General features: G+C 40.3%; 1 protein-coding gene across 1 annotated transcript; it reads right to left on the reverse strand.

Annotated features, from left to right (window-relative positions):
• Positions 1-1,600: 1,600 nt before the first annotated feature.
• Positions 1,601-17,634, reverse strand: LOC309712756 (alpha-tectorin-like). Its single transcript, XM_082543821.1, has 25 exons — positions 17,535-17,634; positions 16,883-16,943; positions 16,757-16,780; positions 15,433-15,548; positions 11,588-11,866; positions 11,392-11,487; positions 11,083-11,248; positions 10,432-10,832; positions 9,766-10,342; positions 9,091-9,674; positions 7,720-8,272; positions 7,029-7,627; positions 6,442-6,599; positions 5,814-6,214; positions 5,451-5,647; positions 4,877-5,272; positions 4,506-4,789; positions 3,971-4,248; positions 3,733-3,852; positions 3,412-3,596; positions 3,131-3,291; positions 2,595-2,846; positions 2,264-2,423; positions 2,059-2,161; positions 1,601-1,961 (listed from the first exon to the last, which is right to left on the reverse strand). Exons 2-25 carry the CDS (start codon positions 16,926-16,928, stop codon positions 1,831-1,833), a joined length of 6,267 nt encoding a protein of 2,088 aa, XP_082399947.1. The 5' UTR covers positions 16,929-16,943; positions 17,535-17,634; the 3' UTR covers positions 1,601-1,830.
• Positions 17,635-18,378: the final 744 nt, after the last annotated feature.

Here is an 18,378-nt window from a genome sequence, read left to right on the forward strand (position 1 = left end):
TCCAGGATACTTGAGGGTGCATGGGAGTTTGCCCAACCAGTCTACATGTGTTTTGTGGACTTGGAGAAGGCATTCGACCGTGTCCCTCGGGGTGTCCTGTGGGAGGTGTTGCGGGAATATGGGGTGTCTGGCCCATTGCTACGGGCCATTCGATCCCTATACAACCGTTGCAAGAGCTTGGTTCGCATTGCCGGCAATAAGTCGGACTCGTTCCCGGTGGGTGATGGGCTCCGCCAGGGCTGCCCTTTGTCTCCGGTTCTGTTCATAATTTTTATGGACAGGATTTCTAGGCGCAGCCAAGTGGCGGAGGGCTTTCGCTTTGGTGGCCTCAGAATCACATCTCTGATTTTTGCAGATGATGTGGTTCTGTTGGCTTCATCGGGTGAGGGCCTCCAGCTCGCACTGGAACGGTTCGCAGCCGAGTGTGAAGCAGCGGGAATGAGGATCAGCACCTCCAAATCTGAGGCCATGGTTCTCAGCCGGAAAAGGGTGGAGTGCCCACTCCGGGTCGGGGATGAGTTCCTGCCCCAAGTGGAGGAGTTCAAGTATCTCGGGGTCTTGTTCGCGAGTGATGGGAGAAGGGAGCCGGAGATCGACAGACGGATTGGGGCTGCAGCTGCAGTAATGCGGACGCTGCACCGGTCCGTCGTGGTGAAGAGGGAGCTGAGTGTAAAAGCGAAGCTCTCAATTTACCGGTCGATCTACGTCCCTACCCTCACCTATGGCCACGAGCTGTGGGTAGTGACCGAAAGAACGAGATCGCGGATACAAGCGGCAGAAATGAGCTTCCTCCGAAGGGTGGCTGGCCTCTCCCTTAGAGATAGGGTGAGAAGTTCGGCCATCCGGGAGGGGCTCAGAGTAGAGCAGCTGCTGCTCCACATCGAAAGGAGCCAGCTGAGGTGGTTCGGGCATCTGACAAGGATGCCCCCTGGGCGCCTCCTGGGTGAGGTATTCCAGGCATGTCCCACCGGGAGGAGGCCCCGGCGCAGACCCAGGACACGCTGGAGAGATTATATCTCTCGGCTGGCCTGGGAACGCCTTGGTATTCCCCCGGATAAGCTGGAGGAGGTGGCTGGGGAGAGGGAGGTCTGGGCCTCTTTGCTTAGGCTGCTGCCCCCGCGACCTGGCCCCGGACAAAGCGGATGGATGGGTTGCAGCTGGGTGCTAAAGATCAACTTGGCCTTCTACTTCAATAACAGAATGACTAAGTGAGATTTTATTCAGCAACACATTTTACTGTATGATCTTACTGGAGATAAAAAATAGACATTGTTCATAATCAGATTTTTATTACATATTATGAATGATTTGTGATACATTTAGGCAATTATTCATTAACTTTTATTTCAACTGATAAAACGAAGCAAAAATAGTAATCATGTTATGATATTAAATTGTAGCTCAAACAGTAGGTACCCAGTTTATTGTACTTCACTTTGTACTATCACTTTATTTTGTAAATCCAAAGTAGTGTTGGTTGCGTTTCTGAGAGACAAGTATATGTGCACTAAATACTTTATTTAATCCTTGATTTGCCTATTTTAATTATGATGTAGATTTAATTATAAAAATCTTACACAGAAACCAAGAACAAGTTAATCTTATCAACAAACAGTGAATGCAACAAGAAGGTTAAAACTTTAATATCACACATATTTTATCCCATTTAGATTTAAAGCCAACTTACTGCAAACCTTACCACAACTAAAGAAACACTCCTCAAGAAAGACAAAGACAACACTCAGATGAAAAATACCATTTAGAAGTAACTGAATAATGAATGATTTTCAAAATATGGATAATTTTTGATCTCCAGAGTTTTGGCAGTTTCTAGACTGGAATTTTGGGAGCAAACCGTTTGACCAGCAGGGTTACCAGCATGCTGGCTAGGATCAAACTGGCCAGCAGGGCCAGCAGAGGTGTCACCTGGCTTTGGCCACTGTTTAATTGCATCACTGGGTCTGCAAGAGAAGAACCAAAGTTTACATTTACTTTATCCGTGAACTTTATGTGATCAATAAGAGTGCAAGGTGAAGAGACATGAGAGCTTCAATGTACCTCTGCTACCTGGCCTTGAAACAAGCGGTCCAAGTGAGATGGATGAAGTGTCATGGAAGGATGCATCCCTCCGAACTCGCCTGTGGTAACCCGGGTAACAGCGCTGAGAGAAAAAAAATGTTTATAGGCTTCTGCAGATTTAACAGTTTTTAAATTTATTAGGTAAAAATGAAAACCAATAAGAATTTAAAACAGTGGTACGTACAGCTGTGCAATTGTTGTGTCTCAAAAGACACAGGTGGACATTGCAGTGAAGGTAAATGGATGAATAGTTGGTAAAAGTGAACATCCTGAAGGAGAATCGGGCCTCAGTAGAGATGCCGTTCTGAATCAGCTCTACCGTTCCATCGGCTTCATTGGGACACCTGGAAGACAGGCAGACGTTTAAATATCCCACATTATAAAGCAAAGCAGCAGAATTCATTATGAGGAAGAATTGGTGGAGAAAAACCGAGGAGAGGTCTGTCTGGGGCTGATTCTTTCAAGTTTTTAATAAAGTATACTAAGACAAGGTGACACTGCAAACGTGCTCTTACTCTGCAGTAATAAGATCCCAGCGGACGGGGTAGTTTGGCATGTTGACTGGTGTGGCCCAGCAGGAGTCCAAAATAGTGGAGATCTGGCTTTGATCCACTCCTTCTGTTCTCACCGCCACATATAACCTCTGATCTATTTCCATTTGTATGTTTGTGTCACTCCTGAATGGGAAGCGGAAGCCAGGGTCCTGGAAGGGGATCATTCTCATGCTGTACTGTCCTTGACCGATTGCAATCTTCTTCCTAATGATGCTACAAAAAACATAATAATACTACAAATGAGTTCATTATTAAATGATGAACATTATTAACATGCATGAACATCAAAAAGTGTAATGTTAATGTGCGGCAAAAATGACGTTCTCATTTTCATGTTTTTATTTTGTCTTATTGTCAGTATTGTGATCTTAAAGCACTATCTTTCAAAATAAGTTCCCAAAAGATGCCTGAAGTGCACATTTAATTACATAAAACACTGGAATATGTAAAAATCTAATCTAAGTATTGTATATAATGCATAGGAGATGTATTGTTACCTTTCTACAGGATTGATGCCCACGGCCATAGACAGGGCCTGATTCAGGGGGTATTCGCAGCAGAAACGCAGATTGATGCTCCTCTGGCGGCTGATAAGACTTCCATGAGGATCCACAAAACCCTGGACGATGTTCTCATACATGAAATGTGTTCCGTTGCTCTAAAATTAAAAAAACAAAACATTACAAATTGAATATGATGTCATTTATAATATAAATGACAAAACATGACATGTATAATAACAGTGACTATCCATAATATTTTGGTTTTATAACTGTACCCTGAGTGCTGTCCCACACAGATGGTTGTCATTGTCAAAGTGGAAAACCAGTCGACCATACTCAAGAGTCCCATTGCAGGATTCATCTCGGAGATGGAGGGCATCAGAGTGAAAGCCAGCCTCAAATAGCTGACAACGGGACACGGACATGGTGCCTGAACTACTGGCACAAGTGATGGTTGAGTCTGTTAATACAAGTTTAAAAAGAAGAATAAGAAAACAAATAACTAACAAATCCCATTTTTCTTGTACAAACTGCACTGCAGTACCATTGCCAATGACCCAAAAATAAAACAAGGTTTAAATAGGAGCTTCCTTCACCATAGCTTTCACTGTTGCCTCGGTCATGGTGTTCATCACAGAAGCAGCCATAGACACCGTCCTTCTTACCACACCACTCGTACTCTGTGCAGTCCAGCTGTTCACATGGGTCTGACTCCTCTGCAGAAGAAGAGTGACAGGAGTACAATAAAACAAAGCCAATCTTTCAAGAAAAACCTGTTAAGCTCTATCAAAAGACATCAAAAAGACATCACTTAATTATCCAGCACAAACTTACCACACAGTAAACCAGAGCGCCAGTCAGGGATGTCTAGCCCTAGAACAGAGCAGGTTTTCTCATAGGCGGAGACAGCGGAACACAGCATGCCATTGGCTGGAGTGTAGAGGCAGAGGTCATAGACACAGGAAGTGAAAAATGGCTCGGGGTCAGAGTGCAGGTGACAGGCTCTGAATGGACCGGTGGTGTTGGTGATGACACTGCAAAGTTGGGAGTATTCTTCTCTAAAGGTGCAGTCATTCAGTCCATCACCACTTCTTTGATCAGTAGACCCACATCTGGAAAAGACATTATATGTTTAACACTTTGGGAAATTTTGTGTACTTTGGTAAAATGTCCTGTACATCTACACTCCCAATTCACACTCAACACAACGGTACATTTATTATTTTTACTGGGATGTAATATATATGCTGTTGTCCTTAAATGTCCATAAAATCTTCTCATTCAAAGCAAGACATTATGTTATATGAGTTGATGAAGGTCAACAAGACTCTATTTTTGGAATGTCCTAAAGAAGTTCCAAACAGCTCACCCTGGTTGGCTTCTTGTTGACTTCCAGCTCTGTCCAAAGTCATTGTCATTTTGTGCCAGTGTGCCATTGGGTGAGACTTTGTCATCCCCAGAGTCGCCATTGAAGTTTCCACACATACCTGTGACTCTGTTTTGACGGTTTTGGGCGATTCTTACCAACAAAGTACTCTGGCCATCAAACTGGACCGCCAGGTCAAGTGCATCGACAACTATGTAGCTTCCTTCCCTTACCACCTGAGCTAAAGTTCTTGCAGAGGTGGGAAGAGACACTTCTCCACCATTTACCTAGAAGAACAAGAGTTATGAGAGACATGCAAAGTACCTGCTGTGAAGGTGTTCATATGAGCGAAACATAGAAAGCTTAGTATTTACCGTTACTCTTTTATTGGGTCCGATCCTGATGTGCACACTTTCTGGATGGTTTGAGAGGTATATGTCCACTGCAGACACAAATGACACACGGTTGTTTCCACGGTGATTGTTGGTGGCTATCACCTGAAACTGGGTTTCATTGGTGCCATGGTTTGTGCTCTCAGTGATGATGTAGGAGCAAGTTCCCTGGAAATGAGCCACTGCTCCATCAAAGGTGATGTAGTGTGGATCCCCCCACACTGTGCAGGTGGACATGGCATCGTAACAGCCCAGCTGGCCGTCTCTGATGGAGCACTGTTGTGCAGGAGCGCAAGACGAGGCAGAACATCGCAGGTCATTTGGAGCGTGACATTCACATCTCTGTGAGCAACCGTCTGTCCAGAAGGACTCGCCAGCCTGTGTGAGAGAATGTAACAAAAAGAGGAAGAATAACCGCAGTTTATAGTAAAGCCTACCATGTATTTACTGTTGCCAAGCTGTCATTGTTAATTATCTGCTCAAATCATTTATGCAATTAAAACCTTTAAACTATATCCCTCTTTTATATAGCTCTATGGTTCTTTGTAGAACTTACATTATAGTAGAATCCATTATACTGGCAGCCACAGCGTTCCACTGGGACACAACTGGTTCCACTCCTGCGGTAGCCTTCGTCACAGAAACATCCCTCAGAGCAAGCCCGTTCACAGGTGGTATCATTACTGCTGGCACAGGTGTGGCCACAGTCAGTACCACACAGCTCATAATGGCTGTTGGCTGGACAGTCCAGTGCTAAAAAATCAAGAAAGCAAAAGATGGATGTCAGGTGGTTAAAAAAAACAGTCATGAAACTTAGACACCATATTTCAACACACTTACAAAAACAACAACAAAAAAGAAGCATTTTATTTTCTTGTGCTTGATACTATATCAGCAACACAATGGCAGGTTCACTCACCGCAGGTGGTATTTTGTCTCCAAGGGTAGATTCGAACATTAGCAGACTGACAGGCTCTAACATATGTTTCAAGAGCCCTGCAAAGGAGGTCATGACCTCGATTTCCTGCCACACACACGTCAAACACACAGTCGTTGAAATATGGTGCACGGTCCACCTCCTCGTGGCAGAAACTGAAGGGCCCATCAGCTGCCTGGATCACCTCACATTGATCTCTAGCGGGCTGTTCATTGGGACATCTCGGACATGATGAGCCGCATCCATCACTGCAGGTGTAGTTTCCTGGGACCTTCCAGGCTCTCCCAAACTCATCTGGAGATGCGACTGTTATTCCAGATGGGGTGTAGAAGTCATCATTTGAATTTCCATTGAAGTTTCCACAAAGTCCACATGTTTTTCCCCTTTTGATGAGAACAGTAAGATAAAACAGATTCATTGGTTTTACTGTGGGGAGGATTATCAATCTTATGGGACACCCCAAAAGACCATTCTGAGCCAAATAAAATCCTGTACATTCGAATTATGTTATAAAAGTGTGGTAGTGCACAACTATGAACACTTTTAAAGGTGTGAGTGTGTGAGTAATTGCAACACCAGCTGATTTTGAGCGAAGATGAATGGCAGATACCTGTAATTTGGAGGCACAGTGATAGAAACTGTACTCCATCCATCGTATATGACGCTTAAGCCAAAATCAGTGCGGACAATTGTTCGAGATCCACTGGCAAAGATAGATACTCGACTTCCATTCAAGAGAATTGGTACATTCTGTGTTATTCCATTTACCTGGGACATTGGAAGGACAATTTAGGAAAGCCAAAAATATTTAATTTTATTCATATGCCCTTTATCCGTAGTCATATGTCAGCACTAAACAAATGTAATAGCAGCACAATGACCAACAGCACATGGCAATTATTTACCAAGGGTCTCTCACATTTGGTTATTTTTTATTACTGTCCCTACAAGTGTAAGTGATAGCTCATTGTTAAAAATAAACTCAGTGAGGCTCTCTAGTGAAGAAATTGAAGTTTCCAGACTACTTTCTCTTTAACATTCCTTTACAGCAATTTTTTGTTGTCCATTTTCTAACAATACTTTGCAGTTAAGTGGAGGTCTCTCTCATGGTAGGTTCATCTGTAACTGTCTGTGGCTTTAAATTTTGCTTTTTATAATGTAAAATATGAGTAATTGTTCAGAAACAGTTCCGCTCACCTCTACCATACCCCTGTTGTATCTTGACATGTGCACATGATAGCCCCACACATTCACGAAAACTTCTGCTGTGACTGAAACTGGCAACCCATTCAATGCCTCATTCTTAGCTTCCACAGAAAACTGATTCAGCTCATCAGTGGCATTACAAAGGGTCACCAGAACATAGCGACATGTTCCTTGGAAGTCATAAGCCTTACGATCAAAGGTGAAATAGTGAGGGTCTCCAGAGGCAGAGCACGTGCCAGAAGGGTTGGGATGGCAGCCAAACTCGCCCTCCACCACACGGCAGGACTCCTGGGGCCCACAGGAGTTGGGAGTACAGTGGACGTTCCCTGTATTTCCGTTACAGGTACACAAGCTCTGACATTGTTCACCATCCCAGAACTGCTCACCACTTTCGCGATAGCGTCCTTGATGATAGCATCCACAAGATGTTGGTGGAACACACTGGTCACCATTGAGGATAAAACCACTGTTACACTGACAGCCCTCCTGGCACACACTATCACAGGTGAAGGGGAAAGAGAGGCTGGGGCAAGCAGAAGGACAAGAGGTTCCACAGAGTTCATAATGGCTGTTTGATGGGCAGGTTAGTGCTGGAGAAGAACAAACAGGTTAACATATGAAAGCATTTTTAAACATTTGGAGATCGTGGCTAGAATTAATTCAAAAACAGTTGAATGCTTACCACAGCCAGTTGCATTTCTCCATTGTCCTAAGGCAACACCCTTCTGTTGACACATTAGTGCATAATCTCGTAGGACGTCACACAGAGTTGATGCTGGATTGTTAGAGCCCCTCATGATCTCCACACATACATCCACCTGCTGCCTTGGGTCAACCACAGACCAACAGGGTACAAATGGCCCATCTGGTGATCTGAGAATGCCACAGTACTGACTAGAATTAAAATCGGTCCTAGGATCATGACCTCTGCTTTCCACACAGTGAGCAGCCAGAGAGCCAACTCGCCAGCTGTCTCCAAAATCCTGAGAACTGTTGACCAGGACACCGTTGGGTGTGCGGAAGTCATCATGCGGACGACCATTGTAGTTACCACAGAGTCCACCCAGTGAACCGCTGTAGACACCAGGAGCAGTGACACGGACAAAGTGAGGCCAGACTGTCTGCACAGTTACACCAAAGGAGGTGCGAATGATGACACTGCGCAGGTTGCTGTAGAAAATTTGGATTCCATTGGACCCAGCACTGAAAGGCAGCCTGATCACCTGACCAGCCACCTAAAAGGCATTAAAATAGTCAGTCATAATAATTATAATAACACTTTTAAGTAAAGACCATTTTGTTAATGATGTTTCCATCTGTCATTTCCCAATAAGTCCTAAGCTTGGTACTTATTGTAGAATGTAGTAGATAATATTTTTTTTTACCAAACAACCAGTTTGGAGCTATTATATTAGATCATTTTTATTTGTAACAATTTCCAGATTGACTCTTAGAGCTAACTGGTCTTCCTTAATGCAGCTCCAAAACTCTGCAACAGTCTTTTCTGTCTATCTTACATCCTGACTGTTTTAATTTATTATGCTTTAAAGTGCCAATTGTTTCAACTGCTTCAATATACACCACTATAATCAACATCTGTTGTATTTACTATACTGTCGTACTATAAAAATGTCATACTATAATGATCATATGGCAGCCTGTGATGTGATGGTCTGTTTAAATGAAGGAGTATATCAGTAGGACAAATTGATAGTTAGTTAAATAACATCATACTAAATTAAAAAGTAAAAGTGAATATAAAATGAATAATTTTGGTACACTATAAAGGAATTCATTCTTATAGGGGAAAAAAGCAACTCAAAGCTAAGTGACAGTATTTAAAGGTAACCTTTCCTATTTCAGATTTTCTGGTGTAATATTCTGGTTACAATGAAAACAACAATGTAGAATAATGTCCGCATAAGTACAGAGTGATCTCTACTTAATGATTCTCTATTATTAGTAGCTTATCTGCTTGTGTCAACTTTTTTTTGTGTCTTTCATTATGACACATTAATCTACAATGACTTTCAATTGTATTTCTGTCATTTACCTGAACTTTGCCGTTTATTTCCATCTCAATTGAGACCTGTGTCCCCTCTGCCTCAAACTTTAGCACATTGGAAAAGCCTTGCTGGTTTCTTGGCACTTTTTCTGCTGTCACCGTGAAGTTTGGGTGACTGGACAGTCCCATAACTTTGGCAAGTGTCAATTGACACGCCCCAGGATATTGGTATGTCAGTCCATCAAATGTCTGATATGACCCTGGGCCTCTGATCCAGCATGTTTCATAGCTATTTGGTCTGCATCCTCTTTCTCCATCCTCCACCCTGCATGATTCAAATGGCCCACAACCATGAGAGTGGCAAGTCATGGAGCCATAACTGCAGCTACAACGTCTCCCACAGTTTTCATCTAGTATTACAGTTTGTCCAGAGCGGTAGTAACGGCCCTCAAAGCTGCAGCCACACTCGGCATGAGGGACGCAGACCCCACCACTGAGGATGTAGCCTGAATCACAGATGCAGCTTTCTTGCACAGGGAGAGGACAGTTGTGGGTGGAGTTGGGATTGAGACAAGTAGCTGGACATCCTGTGCCTTCAGACTCAAAGTGGCTGTTGGCTGGGCATGGGATTTCTAGAAAGAAGAGGAAAAATTAGATTTTAGCATCTGTGGCATTTTAATAAAATTATATTTTGAAATAATTATTAAAAATGTGTTAATATACCACAAAAGCCGGTTCTCCTCCAGCTTTGCAGCCGAATATTATTTTGTTGACACTGACTTGCATACACACTTAAGGCTTGACAGAGAATAGGTTGGTACCCTCCTCCTACACACAGATCATACAGACAACTGTCCGCAAAGGACTGTGGAGGAAGTTGCTGATGGCAAGCAGCAAAAGGTCCAGAACTACTGCTGAGGATACCACAGTGGTCAGTGTTGCTGTACAATGCTGTCTGTTGTGCAGTGCAGCCAGCACAGGCCAGACCTCCACACTGTGCCTCACAACCAGGCTCATCATCCCCTGATGCTCTCCAGCTGTTAGCAAAAACCACATCAGAGCTCACAAGCTGGCCCTGGCGTGTGCGAAAGTCATCTTGAGGTTGATTGTTGAAGTTTCCACAAAGACCGCATGTTGTATTCTGATAAGTGTAGGTCAAGCTGATCTGGACATAATGATTTGTGTCATAAGACACCACTAAACCAAAGTCAGTGCTGACGACCACAGAAAAACCTGACTCATAAACTTGCACGGTGCCATTGCTAAGGGAGAATGGAGTGGATGCAAAGTTCCCATTAACCTGTAAAAACACCAGCATACAGAAAGAGTAAAACACACATGTCACAAACACATATCACCGTAAGTTTAAACTTGATTCTTATTCCATACCTTTGCCTGACCACGACGTCCTTTGACAAGCTCAATTGTGTCATTGTAGACATGCACTTTTACCAGTCGTGTCCAAGAGACTTGAGTACTGCCTCTGTGCTCATTTTTGCCTTCTACTCTGTAGTAGGGCAGTCCACTATTACATTGCTCAGAGAGAACATAGGTGCAAGTGCCCTGAAAGTGGAACACTCGGTTATCAAAGGTGTAGTAATGGGGATCACCACTTATGGTGCAAGTGCGTCTCTGCACTGTCTGGCAAGAAAACTGGAAGGAAGTTTGCTGGCAGATCTGTGAAAAGGAGCACGGCTGGTTGCGGCACTGCAGGCCTGCTGAGGTGCATGTGCACTTCTGTGCACAGGTCCTGTCACTCCAGAAGGAATCACCAAGCTGCACTGGTAAACCTTTGAAACAATAGAAAAATGAATACTTTACATTTTTTTACTTCAACTTGAAGAGATTCTTACTACTCAAACAGTGTTCATTTTTAAATTTTAGGATTCATTTTTGTTTACTGTTTTCACAGAGTGAAGATCAAAAAATGAAGGGCTAGAGAGGGGGATTGTCATTTAATATAATAACATTCTTCTCATAGAATTCTCGTAGAATTTTAATCAGCTGGCTATGATGATCGTTCTCTAGTTCAGATCTTACTGTTGAAAGTACAGCCTCTTGATCCATGGTCTGTCCTGAAGGCCCAGCGACCGGGCACATGGACATTGCTGCTGAGACGGAAATTTGAGAACTGTCCTGTTGCGTTTCCTGAGAATGATCCAGGGATGGAAAAATGGTGAACAGAATTGATTGTGTCATATCCAGCCTGAAAATGACATGTCACACTGTTAAAAATAATTGCATGGTTATTTTGTATTTACATATCCCTGCATTTAACTTAAAGTAAGAGATGGCCACAAAAACTAAAAATATATGTTTTTACTATATTATATTTTAAATGGTACCAACCTGTATAGAATATGCTGTGTAGGCTATTTGCCCATAGTTCATCAACACAAATGAGTACTGGCCACCCGATATCAGGACAGCTTGGACTGTTGTTTGCTGAAAAAAAGCAACTTCTTGTTTTTAAAGTATATATATTCATAGGTATTATAACCCTATGCTTCATATTGATTGCATAATTTAGTAAGAGGTGACTTACTGTTCCACTCGTTGGAAAATAGGCAACCTGATACCAAGTTGCAACAAAGACCCAGTTTGCATTAAAATTGAGTCCTGGAAAGTATTGATTAATGTCCTGTGTAGCTTGCTGGAGAACACTGCCGCTGGTGTATTGGTTGTAGTAGATCTGACCATTTCCTCTGTTGTCTAAATCTGTCCAGAATGGAGCGATGATGTCTCTGGATCCATACATTGGAAACAGTTGCGGGGTGTAGCTATACCATGATGCATCAAAGGTCAGATGCCCATTGTGGTTTACCTAGAAAATAAAAACATTCTTGTAAGTCAAAACCAGTATAAATTAGGTATCAACTGTAGGCACTTCAGACACAGGTGTTGATCACTTGTTATTAAAATGGTGGATCTGATATCACTGTGTTGGTCTTGTTCCTGCATCATCATAGTAATTATGGTCCAGGATCAATATTACAACTGACCAGTCACATTGTTATAATATTATGTCTTTGTAAGGAAATGTAAGGATGTGTATGTAATGTAAGGAAAAACATTTTAATAAATACATTGTCAGGGTTAAGTTTGCTGTTGGCCAAATTTATGTTACTTGCTGATTTGCTAGTGATAGTTTTTAATAGCATTAGCCAGATTCTTGACTAATGCGAACTCAATTTGCAGACATGCTCATGATCAGTTGCGATGTTGGCCCTGGACGAGCATTATTATGATGATATAGGAACAGCACCAACACAGGGATATCAAATTGTACCATTCAAACCTATACTATACCTGTAGCGTAGTATAAATAAATAGAGGAAACAATAATCACTCACTGACGGGGTAATGAGCCAGATTCACAAAGATGAACAAAATACTTTTGACTCATTAAAAACATTAAATCTCAAAATATAAGTTGATATTTAAGTACTCTATACCTAGTTTGCAACTATGAAGATAATGTTAGCTTTGTGCTTGCCATTCCTCATATTTTAGGGGTGCAACGATACACAAAATTCACGGTACGGTTCGATATTTTTTCGATCCAAAAAAAAATGTTCATGCCTTTTTAATTTGTCATTTATTAAAATTATAAATATATATTTTAACTTAAAAGTACAGTTTTTAAATTTAATGTTGCTGAAACAACAAAGTAATAAAAATTAATAAATCTATCTGATTGAGGAATCACTCATCTTTGGAAAAGAGTTTATTACAGAGAAATGGCTCTTTCCAAAATAAACGCTATACTATACGCTTCTTCTGGGCTATATTCTCAGCAGCATATTAAACATATCAGGTCCCCATAAGGAGAATCATGTGCTAACAGCTGTCTAAATGACTCGGGTAAAGTTTGTAGCATGCGTGCTTGTTGTTTTTGTCTGCTTCCACTTGTCTTTGCACTAGGATGATGTCGGCGTAAATGTGCAGTCATATTCGTTGTGTTCCCACTAGTGCTGTCAGCGTTAATCTCGTTGAAATGACGTTAACGCCACAACACAGCAAATCTCTGTTAACGAGCTACCGCGGATCGCCCCGTGCGTGGGGCTGGACGGCCAACACGTTAACGAGCTAACTGCGCTAACGCACTAGTTCCCACCAATGTAACTGAGCATTGCGTGGCACATCCAACATACTGTTTTACTTTAGTCCATGACGCGCTTACCTTCAGGGTCATACGTCACATGAAAACCAAAATAGTTCCAAACGCCAGATCTGAATGAGGGTGGGGGAGGTTCAATTTGCCATGTTGCAAGGAGAGCTTAACTTCTGTCTCACTAGCTTGCACTGCGCTCAGTGAATCTGCGTTCGACTACTCCGCCTAGGCTGCACTATCGAGCGCAGATCCACTGAGCGCTCAACACAGATCGTCAGCATCGTCAGAAGGAAAGTTGATAAAATAAATTTAAAATTTTGTATTGTTCGATACATATGCCTACCGAACCGAAAGCACTGTATCGAACGGTTCAATATCGATACGAGTATTGTTGCACCCCTATCATATTTATACTAGTTTAGTTAGCTGGAGATAAAATACCATTGCTCGTTTTCTGACTCATCCATATTCCAGTATAAGAGATTGCTTACTGTTAAAATGCTTTAGTTCAATGCCCAGAACAAACATGAGCTAATTTGGCAAAAACTGGAATTTTACTTATTAGTGACACAGTGCAAATTGTTTGAGCTGATTTTGCCCATAGATTGCATGTAAAAGATAAATGGCCACACTGCAAAGCTTTAGCGGATAGTTCTGACCACTACTATCTATGTGTTATAAACCAGCTGATGATAAAGGGGTCTATCTGAGAAAGTAGATCCACCCTAAAATAAACATTACAGATCTGCATTAGGATCTGCTTGTGCCCAGGTGAAGTAAATTTCATCATTAGCTGGTGATCGCAAAGTTCTATGCAGAAGACCAATACCCTGTCAATTTTTTTGTGACCGCATGAACTCATCAATGTAAACACAATGGTTCACTTAACCAACTTTGTCTCCTACAGACAGAATTCAAAGACGTGTACCAGAAATAATGTCTAATTTTTATCTAGAGAATACTAGGAGTTTTCTTTCTTTCTTTTGTTTAACCTTTATTACAACTTTTTGGGGCGGAAGTTTTATTTTTTTTGCCTGTCCCGTTTGGTTCTTTAGACATCAAAATTTTTGTCTGAAGGCCAACAAAGATACCCTACAGATTTACTTTACCAAGTGGATCATCACGGCCCTGCCATAGTGGTCCATTTGATCCATCTTTGTTGTTGTTATTTATTTATTTTATTATATTTTTAGTTGTTAAAGATGGGACAGACATGGCTGGGGGATAGGAAAGGGAGGAAGGAAAAGAAAAAAGCTAGGCCTCCTTCCCAGAGAGGTGGAGTCTAAGTCCCGACCTGACATAGAGACACAGACGTACAGGCACACACAGACACAAACATGCATTCCCTCCCTCATGCACACGTACCAATACTCAGCACTCACCTAACGTGAAGACAAACACTAATGGACACTGTACACACAATCACAACCCCCAACCATACTCTATATCCCAGGTCCAGGTGCCCTCGCCCCACAGGGGGAAGCCGCACCATCTTGCACTGCAGTCATGTATAATTAACTGTATGCAACAACAAACTCTGACAGCACTTTAATAGTGTCTTTAATAGTGACTAAGAATCACTAACAATTTGGTAACCTATTGTGATTCATAAAGTAAGCTTTTGGTGGAAAGGAATGACACCCTGCATTAACTTGCTACCTGATGTGGGGATATGCAGAGGTGGCAGAAATACCAAACAGTGTTTGGTCTCCACACGTGGCAAAAGCTGAAAGATGTTCAAAGAGTGACCTGATGCACACATAGGTATATATGCACACATTAACATGTGGGACTCTTACTAAATAGCTGCCTTTGTCAAACTCTGTGAGTTGTCCCCTGGTGGTCACTAGAAAAAACATATATTTAAGGAACATATTGCGAGCATTGACTTCACTTTCAGACCCAAAAGCTACATCCAGCCATCTTTTTTTGCAGTCTACGATAAATCATCACTGCTGTACAGCTACATTTTCCTTGTAAGTAATTATTGGTCCTACATTCCACCACACAGAAGCATTCAACTATTTTTATGTATTTTGGTACTGGATGAAAATGACAAGTCGGCAAGTAATTTTGAAAATGAACATACATTATTACTTTCATAACAGCGAATTTTCTTTTCTTTTTCTTTTTCTTTTTCTTTTCATTTTCTTTTTTAAGCATGTACAATTCAGCTCTGTGGTTGTAACTGATTTGCAAACCGGAGAATGAACATTTTATAAATGCAGATGTATAAAACAAAGATGTTTGAGTTTTCCAAAACATATTTTACTTACATAAATCTGATTATATGACTGTCCAAAAAACAGGAAAGCACGCTGTAGGACAATAAGAGGAGAACTTCCATCGTCTGAACGAGCACTTGTTGTTCCAGATATTGGATAGAGGGTACCTTAAAAGAGTAAAAAGGGGATTTGCCCCATTATGCTGCAGTTTAAACACTGTATCCTACAGATACAGTGTCTTAATAAATACAACCCCAATTTCAAAAAAGTTACTGTCAAAAAGGTAACTAAAAACACATTGAAGTTATTTGCAAAACTCAGAAACTTCAATGTATTTGAAATTAAACACACAAACAGTTTGAACTTAGAACTGTACCATTAAAAAAATATATTGGTTCATTTCAAATTTGATAGCAGCAACAAATCTTATAAAAGCTGTGATTCTAAAAAGGAAAACATGAAGGAACACTTTGCAAATCGTTGTTTAGATTCCAATTCCATTACTTTATTTTGGAATTGGGGTTGTACAGCATGAAGAACCAGAATAAATCCTTTTGAAAGCATTTTGGCCTGTCATAGCAGGAAGAGTAAATCAGAACACAAAAACAATACACTATAGAACTAAAAAACAACAGCCAACAAGGAGGTGGTGGCCTCAGACTGAATTCAGATCTGATTATTCTAAAAAGCCACCTGATGAGATAACTCTTATATTAAAATCATGTGCAGCTAAAATTTTGATGCCAGAGGAAAAAGTTTGGATTACTGTTAGTGTTTTCTGTTCACTTCTTTTTACATGCTTGTCTAGTGGCAGCTATATAATATAAATATAATGTAATATAGTTGATACTAATAATAAGTAAAGACACTATATGTGTCTAATACACAAGATTCCCTCTAAAGGTGCTTATTGTTGGAATCAACAATGCAATAAGCTCACTTAAGTTATAATTTAAAGAAGTATATTAACTCACCTGATGTCACAGGACCTGCTACAACAGACAGATAAATAAATACATAGATACATAAATACATATATACATTTGAAAGAATTACATTTAAGGCTACTCAATATTGTAAGTATGCACTCAGTAACTTAAGTTTTAATTAAAGAAGTATGTTGACTCACCTGGTGTCACACCTGTGATAAAAATATAAATGAATACAAACATACAAGTTCACATACATAAATCATGAGTTTAAAGCTACTTAATTAGGAAACAGTGATTATAGTAGTTGTCAAAGTAGTCTTTGTTGTTATCGACTGGTATAATCTCAAACTATTATCGATTAACTATTTATATTATTTGATAGTAGATAGATCTCCAAGAGAATGTTAATAAATTATAGAGAGGTGATCAAAGCTTTCACTTACTTGTTGTCTGAGGACTCACATGGCCTATCACAATAAGCACGTGTTTGAATACAAATCTGAGAATCCTCACATCGTTAATCAATACAACAACAATAAATCATTAGGCTGATTTTATTTAATACTCACCTATAATCACCAAAAGCAGCAAAAACAATAGGGTTTGACCCGCCATAACTCAAACTCAAACCTGCAGAATGAATATACATAAATAAAAAAGTGGGTATGCAACATGTATATGTACATAATTTGTTAAGTAGCCTATAGGGCAGAAGATGTTTTGAAGTTTAAATGTTGATGTGCACTGAAATACTCTCAGCTAATAATATAGGCATTACTGTGCGATATTAGTGAAATCTAAACATATCTTTATAAATTTCAGCATACACATAATATAATAGCACATAATAATAATATAAAACAATCCCAGAGAAGTCTGAAAATAATTTTAGTTTAACCTCCTAACACCCGAACTCTTCCATGGTGTGCATTTTTAATTTCTCTTTGATATTTGGGCATATTGGGGCCAGATGAATGTAAAAACAAAGAATTACCAGATTTATTTTTTTTTACCTTATTTTTGTTTTCAAGAAAAATAAGAGCCACATATGAGGATATTCGTTTAAAATTTTGATAGAACAGTAGCAGTATAATGTCCTCATAAGTGGATATCAGGCCCATGTAGAGCAAAATTGAGTATTTTGGTCTAAATAACCCAAAATGTGATGTCCACATATGTGGACGCCAGGTCCTAGAAGGTTAACCGAAATAACTTAATTACCTTGCCACGTCTTCTTTGGCTCATATACATCTCATGTGAAGCAACAGGACTCCCTGCAGCACTGCTTTTGTACTGCCAGCACTGGCAGAGTTCCAGTAAATGTTCTTTGTCTTACCTCTAATGTGCACGAGACACTCACAAAGAACATTGTTTCCTCATAGCAATGAATCATACTTTTAAACATTCATTATAATAATCTCGAGTTATTGTGCACATTAAAAAAGAAGAAAAGGAGACGTAATAATGTAACAAAGGCCTGAGTAAGGAATTGTGGGACAGTATTTGTTTCAGATAGGCTATTCTTAGACAATTCAAATCTATATCGTTTAATCTGTCAAGTAAAAAATAAATAAATGCAAACAAAACAACAAAAAAGTTCTGTTTTTTCTTTTTGTTACTTTTTTTTATTGGTGTCAGTAACAAGTTGCGCTTCAAATGCCATCTGGAGGTCTTAAAACTATTGCAGAGACTGGTCTACATAGTTTTGGTTTTGTTTTCTTGGTTTTAAAATACCACATCTTCTATGGGAAATCTGATTTCAACACAATGTCTGAGAACAAAAAAAACAAAACAAAACAACATCAGTCATGCAGAACAGAAAACAAAACAGAAAGGTGTGCCTAACCATAGCACATACGTCTATGTCAAAGTTGTTAACTAAAACTAAACTAAAACTAGATATGAGCAAACATTTAGTTAACTAAAATAAAAACAAACACTAGACTCCAAAATGTTTGCAAAATAACTGAAATAATACATGGAGTTGAAAACTAACTATAAAAAATATATATAGGGAGAGAGGAAGTTGTATTATTTGTTACTTTTGTAAAAATTCTATCAAAAG

Source organism: Aulonocara stuartgranti (genome assembly GCF_965226115.1).
Source record: "Aulonocara stuartgranti genome assembly, chromosome: 8".
NCBI lineage: Eukaryota > Metazoa > Chordata > Actinopteri > Cichliformes > Cichlidae > Aulonocara > Aulonocara stuartgranti.

Excerpts from the sequence above, each read along its gene's own strand:
- LOC309712756 (XM_082543821.1), bottom strand. The coding sequence starts at position 16,928 with ATGGCGGGTCAAACCCTATTGTTTTTGCTGCTTTTGGTGATTATAG. Across the intron at positions 6,600-7,028 it reads ACAACAGGGGTATGGTAGAG|GTAAATGGAATAACACAGAA; the intron begins GTGAGCGGAACT and ends CCAATGTCCCAG. Across the intron at positions 3,292-3,411 it reads TGTGTGGGACAGCACTCAGG|AGCAACGGAACACATTTCAT; the intron begins GTACAGTTATAA and ends TTTTAATTTTAG.